The sequence below is a fragment of the Elephas maximus genome, chromosome 5, assembly GCF_024166365.1.
Source record: "Elephas maximus indicus isolate mEleMax1 chromosome 5, mEleMax1 primary haplotype, whole genome shotgun sequence".
Lineage (NCBI taxonomy): Eukaryota > Metazoa > Chordata > Mammalia > Proboscidea > Elephantidae > Elephas > Elephas maximus.
Window position 1 is genome coordinate 49,632,808 of NC_064823.1, and position 24,155 is coordinate 49,656,962.

The following is a 24,155-nucleotide window of genomic DNA, read 5'->3' on the forward strand; positions in this document are numbered from 1 at the left end:
CTCAGCTAGTGGAACTGTTCTTCCAAGTCCACTGTGGCTGACATAGGGAGCAAGGAAGAAAGTTGTAGATTAAAAATGTCAGGCATCTTTTCTAGCTGTGATCTTATAGGTTGAAAGCCATTTCTCAAGAGAACAAAGAAGAGAAGAGAGACCAAGGCCACAGGAGCTGAGAGAGCTCTGCAGCCCTTTGGAAGAGACCAGTGCAACTGGTGTAATAAAAAAATGTTTTTAGAGATTATTTAAAGCATCATTATGGCATTAGTTACGTCAAGTTCTCAATCACCCATTGTGAATAGGAGAAAACATGTTGTAAGGTATTAGGGTGTTTGTTCAGAGTGGAACAGGCTGTTCAGCCATATCTCCAACAGAACCTGTGCCATTTTTTAAAGACTAAAGATTAATCACAGATTATACAGCTATACTAAAACAAATGAAGAAATATATCTTAATATTAAAACACTGGAGAAAATGTGTTTTCTCTACTTCAATAGTATGTCCTTTTAATTTTTGCTTCTCTGTTTAATAAATTTAGCATCTTTTAAAATGTTTATTGGCCATTTGCGATTCCTCTTCTGTGAATCACTTCTGTGTACAGTATACTTTGCCCTTTTTTGTTGTCGTTGGTCTCCTAGTGATTGAATATTGTTCATTACACTGTTTTACATGGTGCAGATGTTTTCTCTTTGTCGCTTACCTTTATGGTTTCTTTTGTACAAAACATTTTAATTATGTTGTAGTCAAGTTTGTCAGTCTTTCCCTAGGTTTTGTACATTATGTGTGTGTTAGTGCTGTATCAATCAGGGTCCGATCAGGAAAGAGAAACTACACAGTAACTTCAACAGGGAAAGTTTAATGTAAAGAATTATTAGCTATAACAGAAGATCAGAGCCACAAGGCACTGACTAGTAAGTACCCACTGCCGCCGAGTCGATTCCGACTCGACTCAGAGCGATTCCGACTCATAGCAACCCTAAAGTAAGAAGTAAGGGAACTCTAAATACAATACAAAATGCAGCTATAAAGAACAGCCCCTCCCCTCTAGGCTGAGATACTGCAACCAAGAAAGACCTCCCTCCGCCGCCACCAAGGCTGAGATCCAGACCTTGCTGGAGAGGGCACTGCTTTGTCTCACTGGCTGGCAGAGAAGTCGCTTTGGTGACATGCCTATAGAACTTGCTGGAAATCCACCCTCCAAACTTGCAGGATCCACCCTCTAGGGTTCACGGAGAAGTTTCTTGCTAAAGGCAGTCTACTGTGAACTTCCCCAGGGGATTGCTGGGTGAAGCTGCTGGCGCTGGGTGCTGCTAGCCACCCTGCACTGTAGGAGCCTGACTCTGGAGAAGCCACCTGTGAGCAGGCGTCTAGTGCTGGAGCAGCGTTGCTGCTGCAGGATCCTGATGTCACAGAAATCAGGAAGAAAAGCACCTCTCTCTAGCAATAGCTCTTTAGAGCCCTCTACTGACAAAGTTGAGCATCGCGCCAGCTGACAAAGGAGAAATATTCAAGGGGCCAAGTTTCTTTTCTGCAGAATGGACAATAAAAACAGATTTAGAGCAAAGGAGCAATAAATTGATAATTACCACATTACTATACCTGGAATGTATTTTTGAGAATGATTTGTGATAAATTATTTTACAGTGTTTTTTGAAAAGATAAAAATTGGAAACAATCTACAAGTCAGTAAGTGATTGAATCAACTATGGTACTTCCATGTAATGGATGACTATGCAGCACGAGGTGTATATATAGCTATATGTACTAATATTATTCTGTTCTGCTGGAGATAAGGTTGCCATGAGTGAGAGCCAACTGTGCAGCAATTAACAACTAATATTATAAGATCTCTAAGTCATATTTTTAATAAAAATTAACAGAAGACCTAAAACTCTGAAACATTCTGTATTATGACATGAGTATGTAAATGCATATAAACCTATATGATAGTCTGTATACAAACTGAGAGGGGTGATTTCCTTCAGTAAAGAGTATGTAAACATTCTTCAGTAAAGAATGTAAGCAAAAACAAAAAGACTAAACACAAATCTGTTTATTACTCAAATATGATATATGTAATAAAGCAAACTTTATGACATAAGGAACTAGAATGTTGAAATTTTAGAGGGATCCAGGATTGAGAAATGTACAATTTAATGTGATAGTTCGTTAGTATTAAAATGTTTAACCTGACTTCAAATCATGAAAGAAAAATCCTCAAGAATTATGAATAGTAAGAATTCCTTTCCCTAAATTCAATTTAAAAAAATGAATTCCTATTGCTCTTTCAGTTGTTTTAAAAGCAAGTTCATCAAATTGCTTTAGCATGACTCTGAAATGAGCTAGTATATCATGTGAATGCACTTCACAAAGTTTAAAAAAAATTTTTTTTTTTTTAGGCATCATATAAATGGGAAGTTGGAGTTTTATTATTAAATATGTATTGATATTGCTAATGGATAAAAACTAAGCTTGGTAACAAAAAAAAACTGAGCTTTGCACATAAAAATGGTGATTTTATTTTTCTGCGTAGAAAGGAAGGAAAAAAAGTGAAATGGGAGAAAGCCTAAGGAAATTATTTCAAGATTTTAACAAGTCTTGTAAATGAGAAAAAAAAATCCTGAAATTAGTGATTTCACAATATCAAATATGAAAGTTGCTAAATTTATGACTTTAGGGTTAAGCAGTAATTCTTTGTGTGATTAATATTTGATGAGTGTCTGAGTACAGGCAGTCCTGGGTTGCCAACGTCCACCTTACATGGCCAACTTGTACTTGCCCTTTAACGTTATGTAAATTTGCCATCACTTTGAAATAATTGAACCAGCCCTTACTAGAAAAAAATTCTTCATTCTGATCACCTTCACTTGCTGCACACGCTTCAATCCTTTTCGTGCGCAAAAGTAGGCTAAATAAGAACCTTATGCACCTTTTCTGACTTACCTACAAATTCTTAAAGACACTCTCAGGAATGAATCTCATTCTTAACCTGGGGACTGTCTGTATATCCAGAGTCATTTCTTTAAGGGCATAAATCAGGCAGGACCTTGGGCCTATTTTCTTATATTGCGAACATACAAGATTGGGAAATATGCCTTGAGTTAAAATAAAAAGTACAAAGATTAAAGACTTAGCTTAATTAGCATAAAAATCAGCATTGCAAAGAATCATGTATTTATCAATCTGTGCTAGACTTATGTAAGGAATATTGATTTAATTCTTTTTATTGCTTGTGTCTTCATGGAGGTAGAGAAAGTAAATTGGTAGAATCTGTGATTCATGAAAATTTTTATATAAGTTGTAAGTATTAAAGCCCTGTATCGCTAACTGAAGTTACCAGTATTTTTCAGGGAGAAAACTTTAAAATACAGAAAATTATGTTTCTACGGTTGGCCTTATTTCTAGATTTGAGTTCGAAAATTGATTTTTCTTCCCAGTTTTTGTTTTATCTATAATAATGCATAGCTAATAGCAATTTTGATGAAAGTTGAGGAAAAACTTACTCTGTCACTCCTAGACTTTTGCTGCCATACTTTGCTGTTCTAACTTGATCCTACTGGCATTTCTTTTAAATGGATCAAGAAACCAAAGTGTTTGGAAAATACAGATGCTAGATTATTTCATTATATGGAATGAGATTTGAGTTGTCCATAGAATTATGGAATTTTAAGGCAAGCAAGGAATTTCACAATCAGTCTAATCTGTAAAAGGTTTAGGTGAAGAAACTCAGGGCTAGAGGAGTTAAACTTGACTGGCACTTTTACAAAGAGATACCTTCACCTGTCAGATTAGCAAAATTCTCAAAGTATGATAACATACTTGTTGGTAAGGGTATAGAAAAAGAAGCCCACGTGTACACTGCTGATAGAAGGCAGTTTGGCACTGTCTGTCACAATGGCACATGCATATGTGCTCTTAGACTCAGCAAGTCTACGTTTAATGATTTATGCTATCATATATATTTGCACACATATGAAATACAAAATGATCTATTGCAGTGTTTTTTGTACCAGCAAAAATTGAAAACTTTAACACTCATTAGAGAGTTTCTAATAAATAATTTATGCTGAATCTCTAATTGGAATATGACAGAACTGTAAAAATGAAGAGGAAGCCCTTTAAGGAGCCAGAAGGAAAGACTGGAGAGTTTTTTAAAAATAAACTCAATGAATACTATTTTGTAGACAAGTACGCAAATATATTTTATGCTTTCATGTACAAAAAATATTGTAATAACCATAGTTGCCTATGGGTTGGGAGGCATCTGAGTCCCTGGGGGACAAAGAGGGACTTTCCACTGGCTACTCTGTTATACTTGACTTTGATGAATGTATTACCTGTTGATATAGCTAGATAGATAGGAAGTTAGATGGGTAATTAGATACACTGACAAACTGAGACTTATACAAAGGGTGGTAAAAGATCTCCTAACTTAATAAATTGAAAGTAATAAAATTTTAAAATGTTCAGTCAAGGAAACAGGAGTCTTGGGGTAAGTATGATAGTGGCATTCACAAACCGGTGAACTGTCAGGTGGAAATCAACGGTCCTGTGTTTTTTTCTGTGTGCAGGATCTAGTGCCTCAGTATAGGTAATGGCTTCTGAACAGTTGGAGCCGTTCAGTAGTGGAGGAGGTCTCAGGACACGGTGCAGTGTGGTCCCATGGTGAGCACATGCAAGCCTAGGGTCCTTGACTCAGTTAGTGATGACCCAGAACTAGAACCTGGCCTTCTGACCCTCATACCTGGGCTCTTCCTGTTTCATTATGTGATTTCAGAATAACAGCTGGCTTCTTACTTGTACAATTCAGAGGATTAGTACAAAATAAAAATTTTGAATAAAATAAAAATAAACACATGGTCAGCTTGATCAGTTTTTAAATTCACATGGTAAATGATCTGATAATAATATATTCAGAAGTAGGCCTCCTAAGATTACTTTATAAGAATCTTTATAATTAATATCCACTTGTGAACCCACACTTAGTATATGAAAGCACATCATATAATAGCTGTGTAAGAAGTGTCCCAGGCAATTTTTTTGTTCTATTGTAGCTAACCTCCTATTTATAGATAACACAAAAATAAAAATAAAGACTACCTTGAGTCAAATCCGCCAGGTGCTCCTTGGAAACTCCATGGGGCAGTTCTACTCTGTCCTATAGGGTCTGTATGAGTTGGGATCAACTCGATGGCAGTGGTGGGTGGGTTTAGGTCAAATTGACTCAAATATCAAATCAGTAAACTTTTGTTACTTAAAACTTCACACAGTAAAAATTGTGTGTATGTGTTATTTTTCTTTTAGGCAGAGGTTCAAAAAATAATTGCTGTTGCCTGGGACATTTTTCAGCCCCTTCTTTTTGGACTGATTGGAGCAGAGGTATCTATTGCATCTCTCAGACCGGAAACTGTTGGTACGAATTTCAAAGTACACTTTTAAACTAAAATCTTCTCTTTCTATAAAAAGTTAAAATCTGTTTAGCAGACGTGTGCTCAGTAGTTTCCATTATCACAGTTATATAAAAATTTAATTACATGTATAGTCATGATCTGAAAGACTAGTTGGTTAAAAAGAATGCCGGTAAATCCAAGGCAGTGAATTTCACACCTTTCATATTGTTGCTCCTTGTAAACACTACTGCTCCTTGTAAACACTACTGACCACAATCAAGAGATAACAGGCTTTAAAATTTTTCTTCCAATGATAAGAATGTTATTGTTCATCTAAACTTGTTCTGACTAAAGGCCAGAAGTTTAAAACAACTGGTCAGTTCTATAAAATGTGCCCATGGCACTGAATATTTGTTGACTCATCCATTCCTTTATTCATCCATATATCAAGGCATCGTATTAATACTCTCTTGATTCATAACACTTGAATATTAACTTGAACATATACTCATGATTTCATCCTCTACTCCCATCACAGCGTTCTTCTATCCATGCTAGGGACCCCATCCTCTGCCACCTTCTTCTGAATCTCAGACAAGGATCCTTCCCTTTCACTCATACATCTTCAAATACCTTATCTGTTTCTTCTTCTTCAGAATTTAAACAGACTCTATTTGTTTCTACCTTAACAAATATATATCCTTTCTGCATTTTTTTCCTTCCCCACTTTATCCGTCTTCTATTTTACTGCCCTCCTCCCTGACCTACCACACTACCTCTCTCTCCTTCTTTCAAACTTTTTAGTTTGAACTTCTTTCAAACTATATTCGCTTTTTCTACGTCAACTCCCGTTCACTTTCTCAATACACTTCAATGCAGCTTCTGCCCCATCACACAGCCGACCTTGCTCTCCCCAAGGTTATCCTGCTAAATCCAATGACACTTCCCAGTCTTTATTTTACTTGACCTCTCAGCAGCATTTGATGTTACTGACCTCTTCAAAACACTCTTTTATGTTGAATTCTGAAACTTCATATGGTCCAGTGTCCTTTATATTCTCCTTTACACTATATAAGGTTTAAACGTTTCTCTTCATGAAAGATCTTTCCAAAGTACCTACTTTTCTCGCTCTATATCACTTCTCAGAACTTCCAATGGCTTTAATTGTAGACTATGTAATTCCAAAATATTTACCTCTGAATTAATGCATCTAAAACTCACTCATCATCCTCTTCCCAAACCTGCTCCTCCTTCAGTGTTCCCTTCTGGGAATGGTGCCATCTCTTTTGCATCTTGTACTTCAGGCAACATATGCTTTTGAATACCCACCAACCTGAAAGAAATACACTTCAATGAAGAGCCACAAAGTCTTTCCATAAAGACACCCTGTTGCAGATTCACAACAGATCTAGCAATGTCTGGAGTTTTACCAGCCCTTTGAACTTGTAAAAGTTATTTATCCTCTCTGAACTTCTTTTTTTTTTTCCCAAGCTCTGTGGGTTAAGTAAAATTGTGCATTTAAAGCTTAGCACAGTAACTGGCACAGAGTAAATGCTCAATAAATGTTACTTTAAAAAAAAAATCACCTTATTACTCAGTAGTCACCTTAGCTGTACCTTTCTCAGATCTTTATTTTACAACTCAGTATGAACGTTTCTTCATCAATAAACAGTTCTAAATAACTGAATTAAGTAGCTGTATGTCATCCAGGGCTAACATGCTAGTTAGTATACACCAATATGGTACAAAGCTGTGTACTGCCAGAGCCCATTCTCATTGATCATTGCACAGACAGCTCCATTCTGACTGGCTGATAAATATTTTGAATATCATTTCTGGTCTCATATTCTATAAAGAATTCCAAACTTTCTTGATGAAAAAGTTAATTTTTCCCTCTTCTACGCCTTACTTGTATGTTTATGCTGCGCTTTACCACATGGTATTGAATTCATTGTTTATATTTTTGTCTTCCTCTGACTTTGATGCTCAAAAAGGCAGAGTCTGTACATTATACATCTTTGTGTACCCAGTGACCAGTTCAAAGCCTGTCATGCATAATTACCACTTAATAAATTCTTGTTAAATAAACACATGGAAGAAAATGCGGTTCTTGCTATGAGTATAAGAGATAAAATTTTCATATCTTCTTTGTAGAAATTCAAATATAATTAATTTCTAGTTTTAATCTGGTAAAAACTTCTTATAAACAATTGATCTGATTGGTCCTTAATATTGATTTTTTTGCTAAATTATGCCTAACCATGTTTGTGTTTTTGATTTTTTAGTGTTCTTTAATTATTTCTGTTGGTAGTATTTTGAATTAGTAATCATGAAATGCAATTTCTCCCCGTGTTTCATTATTTATAAAAATTGAGTTTTTCTTACAGGCCTTTGTGTTGCCACCCTGGGCCTTGCAGTACTGATACGAATTTTGACTACGTTTCTGATGGTGTGTTTTGCTGGTTTTAACATAAAGGAAAAGATATTTATTTCTTTTGCATGGCTTCCTAAGGCTACAGTCCAGGTAATGATGGATAGGATGGCTTAGCATTTTAACTTCTATTTCTATATAATATCATGAAATATTGAATGAGAGAACTTACTGAAGTTTGGTGAAAATAAGTGATCAAAGTTTGATTTATGAAAATAGCTTATGGTCATCTACTCTTCAAAAGTTTTGTCTTTAGTATATTTGTTCCTTAAAATGTGATGACTTAAAAAAAAATTTTTTTTAGATCACTACAGTACAACAAAAAATCTGATAAATCCCTGCAGTACCAGAAAGCAGTAGTAGTAGGAGATAGGAGAGAAGGGTTTGAATTTTTACTAGTCATAGCTCTTTAAATAACCCAGAGATATAGTTGTCACCTCTTTTCATTTCAATATTCCAAGAAGAGAGGGAAACAGAAATAGCATGGCCCATTTTAGTGGTTGAAAGTGCTTCAGTGTCAATATAATTAATGATCAATGATGCTTGGCAGATTTTATATATAATGGAGAAAAGAAGATTTATCGAAAACAACTCAGAAAATACTTTATTGATTTTCTACATTACTAGTTGATTTCAAGTTATTTAAACAAGCTTAACCTCCTCCCAAGTGTTGTATTCATTCAACTTGACATTTGTGTACTCTAATGAGCAAGTGATATGAAAGCACAGATAGTGCCTTTAATTGTTGATCACACATTTGTTAGAATGCCTATAATAGCTAACTAAATTAGAACTATATACACTGTGGTTGCATCATATTGTGTGTTTTGTGACTACTTGTAACAAACAAGATTCAACTGTTCCATCCCATATTTCTGCAATTAAATATACAAATTTCTATTTTTATGGAATTAAAAAGAAGTTGTTCCTAATTTTCTCAGTGGTTAAGGGCTTGGCTGCTAACCAAAATGTTGTCGGTTCGAATCCACCAGCCACTCCTTGGGAACCCTATTGGGCAGATCGCCTCTGTCTTGTAGGATCACCAAGAGTTGAAATTGGCTTGACAGCAACTTTTTTTTTTTTGGAGAATGTGTATGCTCTGTAATTATATACCAGACTCTGTGTGGCTGTGAGCGTGGGCATTATTCCAGAGAAGTTTCTCTTTTTTCCATCAGATTTTCAAAAATGCCTGAGACACCATGATTAAGAGCACTGTGACATTACTATAGTCCAATAAAGGGAACAGTTTTTCCCTCAGAATGTTTCTAGCTTTCACATGACTTGTGGTAACTTGAGCAGGTAAATATCAGAACAATGATTCTCGTAGCTTTGGTATGAAGAATTTGTTATAAAATGCTAAAATTTGGAAAATGGCACTTTGTAACCATGAAGGTAAATTTTAAAATAAGGAGTAATATCCAGGATATATTGGATAATGTTTGTACTGTGCTGAAATTTTTTCCTTTTGCCATTGCACAAGAAACAAGGGTTTCTTACATATTTTTTTTGTATCAGTGTTTTTCAAACTTTTTGTCTGTAGCCTACTATAAAAAATATATTTTACATCACAACCCAGCTGTCTTAGATACCTAGTGCTACTGTAATAGAAATACCACAAGTGGGTGGCTTTAACAAATTTATTTTCTCACTGTTTAGGAGGCTGAAAGTTTGTATTCAGGGTGCTGGCTCTAGGGGAAGGCTTTCTCTTTCTGTTGGCTCTGGGGAAGGTCCTTGTCACTTTTCAACTTAAGTTTCTTGGCTCCTTGGAGATCTCATGTGACAAGACATCCATCTTCCCCAAACTGCACTTGCTTGCTTGCTTCATCTGCTCTTTATCTCAAAAGAGATTGACTTAATACACACCTTATACTAATACTGCCTCTTTAACATAACAAAGAATACCCATTGCCAAATGGAATTATAATCTCTCTAGGCGTTAGGATTTATAACATATTTTTTGGGGACACAATCCAATCCAAAACACCAGCCAATATACAAATCCCAAAACATACACATATACATACACCTACATGTACAACGAGAAGTGAAAATATATTTTGCAGTGTGTACAGTTCTTGCCAAGAATCCATGAAATGTTGAATTAGTTAGGGTACAGGGTAAGCTGCAATAACAAAGAGCCCCCAAGTACAGTGACTAAATGAGATTTTTATTTCTCTCTCACCGGTAGTTCATCACAGACATTTCAGAGCTGGCAGGGTGAATGCCATCCTCAGCATGTGCCTTCCATCCATGGGTCCAAGGTGACAATTCCAACCCTCTCAATTTCCCATCTAGTGTAAAGGGGGAGAAGATAAGGGACAGGCATATCCAATCTACAACTTGCACTTATCATTTCTGCTCACCTCTCAGTGGCCAGAATTTAGATACATAGTTACATCTAGTTGCAAATGAGACTAGAAAAAAAGTTGCTACTTGGCCAGCTGTATGACCAGCTAAAACTCAGGAGTTCTGTTATAGAAAAAGAACATTCAGATATTTGTGAGCAACTAGTAGTCTCTGCCTTGTATCTGATGCGCTCGATATTTTCTTATCTGTTTGATTGTCTTAGAGCCTGCTTTGTGCTCTGTGGGATAAAGAGATGATCACATTGATTGATATATTTTTCCCATGTGAGTTGGTAATATTATACTTTGCCGGTAAAAGAAAGCAAGAATTTACCTAATACTTGGATAAATTCTAAATAAATATTTCACCACTCCTGAGGCAAGAGTTGCCAAATACCTAATAAGTTAACTTCAAGTTCTTGAAGTTACCCACCACTTTTCATGTTTCATGATGTTTAATAGTTTAGCCTTTAAAGCAATACATAGTCTTAGATTTTTAGCCCAATCTAAAACTTCACCATCTTCCAAAAAATATCTCTGCAGTTTTTCTTCTCTTTTTTTTTCTTAATTCCAAATTTCTAAAGTTGTAAGACTGAGGCAACCAGTAACATTCAGTTTTATTCAGGAGAAATTTAGTATGCAGGACTTCATGTTATATTGTAATTGACATTGTGAGTCTGTATCTGCCTAGTGTTGTGAAATTCATTTGCCTGATGTTTATGTGATGCTGCCTTATGCATATAAGTGCATATGAATCATCAGTCTGTCAGATAATCAAAACCAATGGCAGTACACTTTGAAAGAAGACTTAAAAGAACTTTTTCTTGGTTGAACAAAAGAATGAGGTTTTTTTTTTTATTGCAAATGATAAATTTACCTTTTTTGTATATGCTTCTTACCATATTTCCTACTTTACTCTTAAACTTTTATAGGCTGCAATAGGATCTGTAGCTTTGGACACAGCAAGATCCCATGGAGAGAAACAGCTAGAAGACTATGGAATGGATGTGTTGACAGTGGCATTTTTGGCCATCCTCATTACAGCCCCAATTGGAAGTCTTCTTATTGGTTTGCTGGGCCCCAGGCTTCTCCAGAAAGCTGAATATCAAAATAAAGATGAAGAAGTTCAAGGAGACCCTTCTGAACAAGTTTAGCGGTAAAAAGAGAATATTGAACATTATAAACAGAAAACTGCTACTGGAGGCAACTTATCAGGATGGAAGTTGAAATATGTAATGTTTAAGCTTAAAATGCAATAGAACCATGATTGTGGCTATTTCTTTATGACGGTGGTAATATTCTGCATCTCCAATCCTGATTTCTCTATGGTTTTTTTTTTTTTCAAACTCTCCATCATTTTTATACTACTACTTTATGTACTTTAATGTGCTACCATAATTTAAAATTAACATGAGGAAGAATGAGTTCAGTTATCAGCCAACAGCTTGCCCTAACTTACAGTTACTGTCACAGTCTCACAATTCAGTTACTTAAACTCTTATCCTTTGAATTGGTTTTCGCTCCTCTTTTTTAAAAAAAAAAAAACACTGTAATGCAGTCCCTCATCAATTCCTACCCACTTTTTCCTTGCTATTCTGCCTCTTCTTTATTTTGTTTCACTTACTGCTTTTCTGAGAATTATTGTAACTGATTAGTCCCTACCAGATTTTTAAAGTACACAAGTATTTACATTGGTTTTTCCTCTTGCTGCCATCTAGATGTCAAAAGACCTTATCCTATTCCCTAACTGGCTAGACAGAGTCCTCCATTTCTGTGGCCCATCTGAGTCCACCTTCCCCAGAGAGCGCCCTAATCCAGCTCTTTTTGTTATTTTTCTTATGACCCATTACTTTAGGGCCTTCCTGTTCCCTGGACGAGAGATAGCTAACTTTCAAATCTATGTCATGCTCATGATTATTACATTAATTAGGGTAAAGGTAATATACTGTAATGAAGAGACAAAACATACAGTGCATAAGAGAAAACAGAAATATATTTCTTCCTAATGAAACTGGCTGGCTGGTTGATGGTGACAGTCGCTCTGCTTGTGAGTTTTCATTCAGAGACCCGTGACCTTCCATCATAAGATTCAGTCATGCTCTAGCTTAGGACACTGGTTGAAGTTCAGCCTCTACCATGTCTCTTTCCTAGCCCTCAGGGAGAAGGAAAAGAGAAAGTCAAAGACAAGCAATTTATCTTTAAGGAAATGTCTTAGTTGTCTAGTGCTCTTATAGCAGAAATATCACAAGTGGATGGCTTTAACAAAGAAAAATTCATTCTCTCACAGTCTAGTAGCCTAGAAGTCTGAGTTCAGGGTGCCAGCTCCAGGGGAAGGCTTTCTCTGTCAGCTCTGAAGGAAGATTCTTGTCATGAATCTTCCTCTAGTCTTGGAGCTTTTCAGCACAGGGACCGTGGGTCCAAAGAACTCGCACTCTTGGCTCTTCTTTCTTGGTGGTAGAGATGCCTATGTCTCTCTGCTGCTTTCTTTTTTATATATCTCAAAAGAGATTGATTTAAGACACAACCTAATCTTGTAGATTGAGCCCTGCCTCATTAACATAACTGTCGCTAATCCTACCTCAGATGACAAAATGGTGGACAATCACACACTACTGGGAATCATGGGCTAGCCGAGTTGACACATATTTTGGGGGGGAACACAATTCAATCCATAACAGGAAGTGATACAGAAGTTGGCAAATCTCTCCTCTTACATTCCATTGGTGATGGCCACACCTAGCTGTGAGAAGGCTGAGAAGTATACTCTGTGGCTAAGCATCCTCATTCCTAGGAGGGACAAAAGATTAGATCTGGGAGCCAGAGATACCACTCCGTTGGATATTACCATCACTTAGTAATATATTCTTGCATCTTAACAAGGGCCTTCTGAAGACAGTCCCTTAAACCAGGAGTGACTTCTGTGGCAGGAATTTCAGATGTTGTGACATGCGAGCAGAGAACTATTAGAAGAAAGGCTCATCTGCATAGGTCACATCCTATCCTCTTATACAAAAGGCCCTGTCTGGATTTGTGTATCACCCATAGTTTGTCTCCACTCTAGGTCATCCCCTGCCTAGTTGCAGGAATAATCACATTCAAACACAACTTATATTGTGTGCTATGTATATCTGAGGCATTTATTTGTATCACATCTGAACTTTTTAACCTAGAATTCAAAATTCAGTTTAATCTTGATGTAGATATTAAATGAGCAAATGATGACTATTCCAGTCCCACCAAGCTGATTTGCATAAAACTTGTCTACTCCTCTCCTTTCATGAGTCTAGTGGGCTGCCATTTCTATCATAGCCTTCACCTGTATTCAAAAGTTTGAATAACTTAATATTCACTTCTTCTAAACAGGTTTTGTTTTTATGATGTCAGCCAGATTCTGGATACTTTATGGTATTATATTCCCTTAGTATTTATGTTCTCATTTGCAACTGAATTAATTTCTACCAAAGGTCAGATGGACATTTCAAACTGAGCTTCCTTGGTTAGTTGCACCTTGGTGGGGGCACCATAAACTTAATGTTGATCTGGTCCTCTATTTTTGTAGGCTGTAAAACTATATTCATTCAACAAATACTTACTGAAAGCCTTTGGTGATCCAAGCACATTATCAAGACAAATAATTGTTCCTGTCCTTAAGGATCTGACAATCAGCTAGAGAAGACAGACAAACAAAAGATTGCAAAACGGTAAGATAAGTGCTGTTATGTAGGAAGTACAGGGGCTTTAGGGACCTCATAGCAGGAGTACCCAAGGGTGGTCCAGTTGGGCACAACTCCCCAGAGAAAGTAGGGCTTCGGCTGAGACCTAAGGGGTGATTAGGATTTAGCTAGCAAAAGGGGTGCAAAGCGGAAGAGTAATGCAGTTAGTGTATTCCCCATGTGACCAGCAAATTAGAAATAATCACTTTAACATTTGGGTCCCTGTAGGTTGGATGTACAGGTACCCTATAAATACTGTCAGAGCACCGATGACACTTTTTTCAGTTTGTTTATATGCTTGTCTCCTATTAAATCAGCTCCTTAGGAGCAGGAGACTTGGTCGTCTTGGAATTCTCAGCAATTAGCAGAGGGCATGGGACACAACAGGCATTTAATAAACTTTTACTGACTGAGTCCCTTAGGGCATCATCTTCCAGTATCAAAAGAAAACTACTTGTCACACAACATTTCAGATCTGGAGGGTCACACTTCTAAGAACGATGCTAAACACTAGAAATTCTTGTTCTTCAGCGCCCTCTTTTTCCTGGGCCCTATGACATCCATCTCCCTCTGTGGAGTATCTTTTCAGATACATTGATTAGGTTTCAGATCTTTAAGTTATTTTAGCATCCCAGTTTTTTCTCTCTGGTAGTAACCCCAAATAGCCCTGATTGAACGTGGGTGTCCTCAACATTTCCTCAGCCATTCATTTACAAAAAACTTTATCCATTACATTCTTTAAAAATAGCAGTGATTTTTTTTTCTGATTACAAAAGTAATACATTTTCATTGCAGAAAATTCAGAACACAGAAAAGTACAAAGAAGAAAACAGAAAATACTTTTTTTTTCAATTTTACTTTGTTGTTGTTGAGACTACACAGCAAAACACACCAGTTCAACCTTTTCTATATGTACCATTTTGTGATATTAATTACATTCCTTGAGTTGTGCAACCATCTTGCCCTCTTTTTCTGCATTATTCCTCCGCCATTAACATAAATTCACTGCCGCCTGAGGTTCCTATCTAATCCTTCAAGTTGCTGTTGTTAATTTGATCCCATATAGATAGTTCTTAAAAGAGCGTAGTACTCAAGGTGGACATTTTTTACTAGTTAAGCTAAACTATTGTTTGTTTTTAAGAAGATTTCAGGTTTTTTTTTTTTATTGTACTTTAGATGAAGGTTTACAGAACAAACTAGCTTCCCATTAAACAGTTAGTGCACATATTGTTTTATGACATTGGTTACCAACCCCACGACATGTCAACACTCTCCCTTCTCAACCCTGGGTTCCCTATTACCAGCTTTCCTGTCCCCTCCTGCCTTCTAGCCCTTGCCCCTGGGTTGGTATGCCCCTTTAGTTTTGTTCTATGGGCCAGTCTGATCTTTGGCTGAAGGGGGAACCTCGGGAGTGACTTCATTACTAAGCTAAAAGGTGTTCGGAGGCCATACTCTCAAACCAGTAATTCTGCTGGGCCAGTAATTCTGGGGTTTTTTTGTGAGTTAGAATTTTGTTCTACATTTTTCTCCAGCTTTGTCTAGGACCCTCTATTGTGATCCCTGTCAGAGCAGTCAGTGGTTGTAGCCAGGCACCATCTAGATGTACTGGACTCAGTCTGGTGGAGGCTGTGGTAGTTGTGGTCCATTAGTCCTTTGGACAAATCTTTCCCTTGTGTTTTTAGTTTTCTTTATTCTCCCTTGCTTCAGAAGGGGTGAAACCAGTGTAGTATCTTAGATGACTGTTTACAGGCTTTTAAGACCCCAGACACTACTCACCAAAGTAGAGCATAGAACATAGTTTTAATAAATTATGTTATGTCAGTTGAGCTAGGTGTTCTTCAGGGGATTATTTTTGGTTTAAGGTTTAAAGGTTATCTCAGGGCAATAAGTCTGGAGTCCATGAAAATTTGAAATTCTGTTCTACATTTTCCCTCTTTCTTCTATAGAATCTTTGATCAAAATGTTCAGTGATGGTAGCTGGGCACCAATTAGTTCTTCTGATCTCATGGCAAAGGAGGCAGTTATTCATGGAGGCAATTACCAACATATACCATGTCCATCTTCTGTTCCTGATGCTCCTTCTTCCTCTGTTGCTCCAGGCAAATAGAGAACAATTGTTGTACCTTGGACAGCTGCTTGCACTCTTTTAAGACCCCAGGCACTATGCACCAAACTAGCAGGAAGAAAAGAAACATTAAACATATTATTAGGCCAATTAGCTGGGATGGTCTATGAAACCATGACCCTAACCTCCAAACCAAGAAACCAAATTCTCTGAGGTTTTTCCATTGTACATGAGCCGCCTCAGCATCTTCCTTTTTTTTTTTTTTTTTGCTGTCATCATAAATGTATCTACCACATGACTTTTGCCAATTCAACTTTTTACAGGTATACAACTTATTTGCAGCAATTATAGTAATTAGCCATGTAACCCTATCCTTAATGTGATATTTCCATCACTGTGAACCTCTTCCCCTTTTCCCCTCCCTCCTGCCCCTGGAAAGCACCAATAAACTTTATTCTCTATATATTTGCCTTTTCTTGCCTTTTTATATAAGTGAGGTAATAAGATATTTGTCCTTTTGTAATTGACGTATTTCACTCAGAATAATGTCTTCCAGCTCCATCCATATTTTAGCATGTATCAAGACTTCAATTTTCCTACTGTGTAGTATTCCACTGTATGTATGTACCACATTTTGTTAATCCATCTGTCGATGGGCATTTAGGTTGTTTCTACCTTTTGGCTATTGTGAATAGCTGCAATGAACATTGGTGTAGAAGCCTCTATTTGGGTCTCTGCTTTCAAGTTTTTTGGGTATATACCTAGGAGTGGAAGTGCTAGGCCATATGGTGGTTCTATTTTTAGGATTTTTGGGGAACTGCCACACTGTTTTCCACAACAGCTGTACCATTTTGTGAAAATACTCTTAATGTAAACATCTGTTTTATTTTGATTATTTTAAATTTTAATCTTGCAGTTTTGGAGGGTGTCTTATTTCCAGAAAGATATAACATCCACAGAATTAATTGAGAGAAAGACAATTTTATATCTAACTTCTATGGAGATATATAGATTAAACAGTTCTGTTGCATGTAATGAAGACTGTCTTCAAAAAGTCATTTATTCAGGTGGTAACACTTGAATATTAATTTTCAATGAATAATAAAGATCTCTGCCTTCATGGAGCTTACATTTTAAATCACGAACTCAAAATACACTTATAACATGCCCGCTATATGCCAGCCATTGTGATAGTTTCCAAGGATACAGTGATGAACAAGATAGTCAAGGGCTCTTGTTTGACACCATGGGGCATACAAATATGAATGACACGGTACTCGCCTTCAAGAACTTTACAGAAAATAAGATGTGTATTAATAGCTGTAATTATTAATAGCTGTAATGAATCTCAGTGGTCCAAATGGCTAACCAAAAGGTTAGCAGCTCAAGTCCACCCAGAGGCAGCTCAGAAGAAAGGCCTGGCAATCTACATGCAAAAAATCAGTCATTGAAAACCTTATGGAGGGCAGTTCTTCTACTCTGACACACATGGGGTCCCCATCAGTTGGTAATTGACTCCATGGTAACTGCTTTTTTAAATACCTGTAATATAACTGAACAATTTAAAACAGTTCTTTACAGTGAGAAAATTGAAGACTTCTTACAGGAGGTGGTATCTGAATTGGGCCTTCAAGAGTGAATAGGATTAATGGATAGTATTAGGGAATGAGGTGAGACAGGAACAACTAGGTGGACAGCCCTAATATCAGCAAAGTGCAGATACAATAAAGCCCAAAGTAAGTGATTGGCACTTAAGGTTGATAAGGAGAATTAGTGAGAGATAAAACTGGAAAAGAAAGTTGGTACTTAAATCATACCAAATAGGTCATTAGCAAAATTTCTATTTTTAAGTGCTTTCAGTGGTATGAAATTACTTATGTAGGAGACATTTTTTAACTATTTGCAAAGCATCAAATTTAACAAAAAATGGTGTCATGAGGAAGGTTGTCCTTGTTTCTCAAAGGTTTTTTTTTTTTTACCTTTTATGACATTGTTGCAAGTAAAATCAATTTATTTTTAAATTACTGTACATTTTTTTACAAGAAAAGGTGTCAAATATTTCTTTAAATGTATTTTCAAACCACTGTTAATTTTTTATTATATTGTCTTCAAGTAAATGAAGAACATTTTTTTAAAATGTTTCCAAACATATTTTTATATGAAATTAAATTTATTTATAGAAATTTGTATTTCTATATGAATTATTTATGTAGTTCTCTGTTAACAGGTAAAGAGTTCTAGTGGTGCAATGGTTAAATGCTGGGCTGCTAAAGGAAAGGTCCGTGGCTCAAATCCACCCAGTGGCTCCGTGGGAGAAAGACAGTGATCTGCTCCCATAAAAATTACAGCATGGAAAACGCTTTGAGGCAGTTCTGCTCTGTCACATAGAGTCACTATGAGTCGAGATAAGCTGCACAGCAGCCAACAACATTTCTAACTGGTGGGAATAGCTTCATGCCATTTTGGTAGCAAGATAAATATCACATTTTTTAGTTGACTAAAAAAAAAATTTTTTTTTTTTTACTACCTCAAATTAAATCTGGCCGGAGCCCACTGATCTGGTGACAATTCCAAGTCTCCGTTCCCTGATACGCTCTCCACCTCTCTTAGATGAACTCTAAACACTTAACTCTCCTGCAGTCCACAGAGCAGTGCCCTGCAGGCTGTCAGACTCCCTGCAGAGATCCTCCCTCCTACGTCCACCATTTGTCCTTTTTCCCAGTGTCCTTGGAGACCTACCTGCTTTTCTCTTTCATATCTGCGAAACAAAGCATTTCCTTAACCCTACATGGTCACTTTGAGGCTGAATCGACTCAACAGAGTACAACATAGGGTTGCTATGAGTCCGAATGGAATCACACAAAAACATTCCATTGCCAGGCAACCTCCTGGGGGTTCGAAACCACAAGCCACAGGCTCCTGGAAGACAGGCCTGGTGATCTGCTTCTCAAAGGTCTTGAAAACCCTAAGGAACAGTTCTACTGCGCACACATGGGTTCGCCCTGAGTCGAATTCATTCAACAGCCACTGGAATATTTAAGCTCACTAAAGAGGAGACGGAGCCCTGGTGGAAGTGGTTAGAAGCTTGGCTGTTAACCAAAAAGTTCGTAGTTCAAATCCACCAGCCGCTCGTTGGAAACCCTATGGCCAGTTCTACTCTGTCCTATAGGGTCGCTATGAGTTGGAAGCGACTCCACGGCAAGGGGTTTAAAGAAGAGACAGGAACTGATTTTAGCAACTTCTGACACCTGCAGCTCCTGAAGCTTTTTGGATCGACTGTGTCCCTGGACTTTTACAGTCCGACAGCTCAATATTCAGAAAAGACGTGTAAAGGAAACAGTTGAATAGACTGAAAACACGCCATTCACCCTGGGGCGCTCCAGTAACCCTCTTTTCCGAGGGCTCCAGCGGCCATGACGTCATGTGAACGAGCCGCCACCACTAGCCCCGCCCCCTGCCATTTGCCCCGCCCCTGCTCCTCGGCTATCCTCCCCCATTTCCTCCCTCCCCCCCCCCCCCCCCCCCCCCGGCAGCAAGGATGCTGCGTCCACGTGGATACGCCCCACCCACGGCGTCACGGCGCGGCAGTTGCTGGGCACCAGGGGCAACAGGGGATGCTAAAGAAATAGTAGGTACGGCCCATTTCTCTAGACTCTTTCCCTTTGACAGCCCTTGTATCCAAGTACCTGGTCTCCCGTCATCATTTTCCTTCCGAGCCCCCAGAACGCCTTTCTTCCCGCTTCAGCACAAGGGAGTAAACATCGGCCCCGTTTGCCAGGCGCTGGGGGAACACCAGCAGACGTGTTCCCCCCCCTCCCCCGCGACCTGTTCTTCACTGCCTCATCTTATCTCTCTTTGTTATCCTTCCTCCCCTTCCTCCTCTGTTTCTTTATCTCATTTTACTGGTGCTCGCAAGTGAGAAGTGGTCTGTCAGGCAAGATTGACTGCAACATTAATTTTATGAAGCGCACACTCTTGTACAAATGGCGGATCTCCACAAATGAGCCCTCACCTGCTCCTGTGAATGGAGATGTGTTCCAGGATTGGTTGCTGGGCCTGGGAAGGTTACTCCCCACCCTTCCACCCGCGTCTTACCTCCCCACCTATTCTGTTGGCCTTATCACAGTGGATACGCTGTGTGGACAGTCAGTGCTTTTGAAAGATCAAGGATAGTAGTTGCGCATGTGCCGTGTGGCAGGCACGTTATTCAGGAGCCCTTATGAGTTCTGCGGGCCCATAGAGTCGCCCCTCTTTGGAAGCTCTAGGGTGTGTGGAATATCAGAGGGATCCATACAGAGGGACGATTGGCCCAGGTGGCACTGAGAGAAACTAAACCCCATACCCCTTTATATTCCATAGAGTTAAATACAATTGTTATTTGTGTTCTGAAGTGTGGAAAATTAAAATTCATCTCCTAAACCTTTTAGTCACTATGTGCCTATGAAAAGGGCATTTGTGTTTACTGCTTTTTGTGAGCACAATAATTTTTAATGCGGATTTTGTCAGTTGGCTCGTCATAAACTCCACCCCGTTGGCAGATGAAAGGAGCGAGGCACGTGCGGTGATGGTCCTATATAAAGGAACATCTTTGGGGCACTTCTCCTTTTATGCATTATATTCATACTCATCCTGTTAAATTATACACCTCTTTTTTTTATGATATAGCATTGGTTAACAGAACCCCATTTTACTCGGGAGGAAACTAAATGCTGAGATTGAACAGTACCTGGAACATAGTATAATGTATATTCAGGAAATATTTGTTGAAGGGATGAATAGATGAGATTCACAGGGAACTTTGCCTTAAATACCATTGTATTCCTTGGATGCAGAGCTAAGTGTAGCAGTAGGAAACCTACAAATGTGCATTAAATGAAGAGGACGAGTGGCTTGTTTAGTGCCAGGCATTCAATATTTTTAGAGGCATTGTTCTAGTCATTGTGAATACAATGGTAAGGAAGAGAAGGTCCCAGTTTCCACAGAGCTTAAATTATAGTGAGAGTAGATGAAAAAATAAACAAGTAAACAATAAATTAACAAGGAAATTTTGGGTAATAGTAAGTACAGCAAAAAAAAAAAAAAAAAAAGAAGTAAAAATTGTTAAGTGAGAGAGACTGGGGAAGGAGTTACGTTAGATTGATTGGTTAGAGAAGACCTCTCTGAAGAGTTGACGTTTGTGCTGAGACCTCAGTGATATGAAGAAGCGAACCATGGGACTATTTGGGATCAGAGCATTGTAGGTAAGGAGAAGTCCAATTGCAAAGGCCCTAAAGTAGGAGGGAGCTTGGCTCTTTCAAGCAACACCATAAAGACTACAGTAGCTGGAATGTAGAGAGTGGTACAAGATGAAGAGATAGGTTGGGTCCAAATCAGGTAGGGTTTTGAATAGGCCGTGATGATAAGCTTGGGATTAATTTAAAGTGTGATGAGAAACCAGTAGTGACTTTTTTGGAAATGATATGATGTGATTACATTGTTAAAAGCTTTGTTCTGCCTATTTCATTGTGAATGGCTCCTAGGAATTAAGGAGAAACATTAGTAGCAATTAGAAGGTAATTGTGGAGGTCCAGGAAGCAAGGATGGTAGTTGGACTAAAGCAGTTGCAAAGCGGATGGATGTGAGATAATATTGAAGTTAGAGCCTACAGAATTGCTAATGTTTTGAATATGTTGTTGTTAGGTGCTATTGAGTTGGTTCCAACTTACAGTGACCCTATGTACAAGAGAATAAAACACTGCCCAGTCTTGCGCCATCCTCACAATTGTTTCTGTGCTTGAGCCCATTGTTGTAGCCACTGTGTCAGTCCATCACATTGAAGGTCTCCCTTTTTTTCTCTGAACCTCTACTTTACTAAGCATGATATCGTTCTCCAGAGACTGGTCCCTCCTGATAGCATGTCCAAAGTACGTGAGATAAAGTCTCAGCATCCTGGCTTCCAAGGAGCATTCTGGCTGTACTTCATCCAAGACAGATTTGTTTGTTCTTCTGGCAGTCCGTGGTATTTTCAATATTCTTCACCAACACCATAATTCAAAAGCATCAGTTCTTCTTCGGTCTTCGTTACTCATTGTTCAGCTTTTGCATGCATATGAGGGTATTGAAAATACCATAGCTTGGGTCCAGTGCTCCTTAGTCCTAAAAGTGACGTCTTTGCTTTTTAACACCTTAAAGAGGTCTTTTGCAGCAGATTTGACCAATGCAATGTGTAGTTTGACTTCTTGACTGCTGCTTCCATAAGCATTGATTGTGGATCCAAGGAAAATGAAATCTGGAGCTTGGATGGATGGTTGTGCCATTTATCAAATGGAAAGGACTAGGACAGAAACGTATTCTGGTAGTGGTGGTGAGGTATTCGATTTTGCTTATGTTAAGTTTGGTATGCTCTAAAAATCTAAGATTATGTTCTGAGTCTTTGAGTTCTCTGCAGAGGTCAGGGGGACCAAAGATATAAAGTTGAGAGTCATAAAATGACTCTAAAAAACTATAAACAGTATACAAAACATTACTAACAGTGCAGAAGAGAAACTAGATAACTGGGAGCTCCTAAAAATCAAACACCTGTGCTCATCTAAAGACTTCACCAAAAAAGTAAAAAGATTGGGAAAAAGTTTTTAGCTGTGGCATTTCCGATCAGCGCCTGATCTCTAAAATCTACGTGATACTGCAAAAACTCAACTACAAAAAGACAAATAACCCAATTAAAAAATGGGTGAAAGATATGAACAAGCACTTCACTAAAGAAGACCTTCAGGTAGCTAACAGATACATGAGGAAATGGTCACGATCTTTAGCCATTAGAGAAATGCAAATTCAAACTACAATGAGATTCCATCTCACTCCAACAAGGCTGGCATTAATCCAAAAAACACAAAATAATAAATATTGGAGAAGTTGTGGAGAGACTGGAACACTTATACACTGGTGGTGGGAATGTAAAATGGTACAACCACTTTGGAAATCCATTTGGCGCTTCCTTCAAAAGCTAGAAATAGAACTAGCATACAATCCACCAATCCCATTCCTTGGAATATATCCTAGAGAAATAAGAGCCTTTACACGAACAGATATAGGCACCAAAATCAAAAAACCAAACCCAGTGCCTTCGAGTCGATTCCGACTCATAGCAACCCTGTAGGACAGAGTAGAACTGCCCCACAGAGCTTCCAAGGCACACCTGGTGGTTTCGAACTGCCTACACTTTGGTTAGCAGCCGTAGCACTTAACCAGTACACCACCAGGGTTTCCAACATATGCACACCCATGTTCATTGCAGCACTGTTTGCAAAAGCAAAAAGATGGAGGCAACTAAGGTGCCCATCAATGGATGAATGGACAAATGAATTATGGTATATTCACACAATGGAATACTACGCATCAATAAAGAACAGCAATGAATCTGTGACACATTTCATAACATGGAGGAATCTGGAAGGCATTAAGCAGGATGAAATTAGTCAGTTGCAAAAGGACAAATATTGTATAAGAACACTATTATAAGAGCTCAAGAAATAGTTTAAACAGAGAAGAAAATATTCTTTGATGGTTACAAGAAGGGGAGGGAGGTAGGGAGGGGGTATTCACCCCACAAAGTTTCCAAGGAGCACCTGGCATATTCGAACTGCTGACACTTTGGTTAGGAGCCGTAGCATTTAACCACTATGCTACCAGGGTTTCCAATTAAATAGTAGATAAGAATTATTTTAGGTGAAGGAAAAGACATCACACAGTACCAGAGAGGTCAGCACAACTGGACTAAACCAAAAGCAAAGAATTCTCCTGAATATACTGAATGCTTCAAAGGCCAGCATGGCCGGGGTTTGAGGACCATGGTTTCAGGGGACATCTAAGTCATTGGCATAATAAAATCTATTAAGAAAATATTCTGCATCCCACTTTGGAGAGTGGCATCTGGGGTCTTAAACACTAGCAAGCAGTCATCTAAAATGCATCAATTGGTCTTAACCCACCTGGATCAAAGGAGAATGAAGAACACCAAAGACACAAGGTAATTATGAGCCCAAGAGACAGAAAGGGCCACAGAAACCAGAGACTACATCAGCCTGAGACCAGCAGAACTAGATGGTGCCTGGCTACAACCGATGACTGTCCTGACAGGGAACACAACAGAGAACCCCTGAGGGAGCAGGAGAGCAGTGGGATGCAGACCCCAAATTCTCGTAAAAAGACCAGACTTAATGGTCTGACTGAGACTGGAAG

At 38.3% G+C, this 24,155-nt stretch overlaps 2 protein-coding genes and 1 long non-coding RNA gene across 5 annotated transcripts in view; 2 read left to right on the forward strand and 1 right to left on the reverse strand.

Annotated features, from left to right (window-relative positions):
* Window positions 1–11,508, forward strand: part of LOC126076905 (sodium/hydrogen exchanger 9B2) — a 56,575-nt gene extending 45,067 nt beyond the window's left edge. For both annotated transcript variants that reach the window (XM_049885604.1, XM_049885605.1), the window contains 3 exons: window positions 5,299–5,407; window positions 7,772–7,908; window positions 11,093–11,508. In XM_049885604.1, the coding sequence (XP_049741561.1) occupies window positions 5,299–5,407; window positions 7,772–7,908; window positions 11,093–11,314 (468 nt within the window). In that variant the 3' untranslated portion in view covers window positions 11,315–11,508. The remainder of the gene's footprint in view (window positions 1–5,298; window positions 5,408–7,771; window positions 7,909–11,092) is intronic.
* LOC126076917 (uncharacterized) lies at window positions 530–18,764 on the reverse strand. 2 transcript variants are annotated; one of them, XR_007517619.1, is made up of 7 exons: window positions 18,678–18,764; window positions 15,925–16,046; window positions 13,754–13,826; window positions 11,060–11,258; window positions 9,998–10,106; window positions 6,579–6,717; window positions 530–1,522 (listed from the first exon to the last, which is right to left on the reverse strand). It is a non-coding gene; the product is annotated as an uncharacterized LOC126076917 (long non-coding RNA). The 2 variants fall into 2 exon arrangements; XR_007517618.1 differs by lacking the exon at window positions 530–1,522 and having other exon boundaries at window positions 5,520–6,717.
* Window positions 18,765–19,351: 587 nt separating this feature from the next.
* The window catches only part of LOC126077537 (sodium/hydrogen exchanger 9B1-like), a 126,815-nt gene continuing 122,011 nt past the window's right edge, over window positions 19,352–24,155 (forward strand). Inside the window, exon 1 of the mRNA XM_049887065.1 lies at window positions 19,352–19,566. Coding sequence (XP_049743022.1) covers window positions 19,352–19,566 — 215 coding nt within the window. The remainder of the gene's footprint in view (window positions 19,567–24,155) is intronic.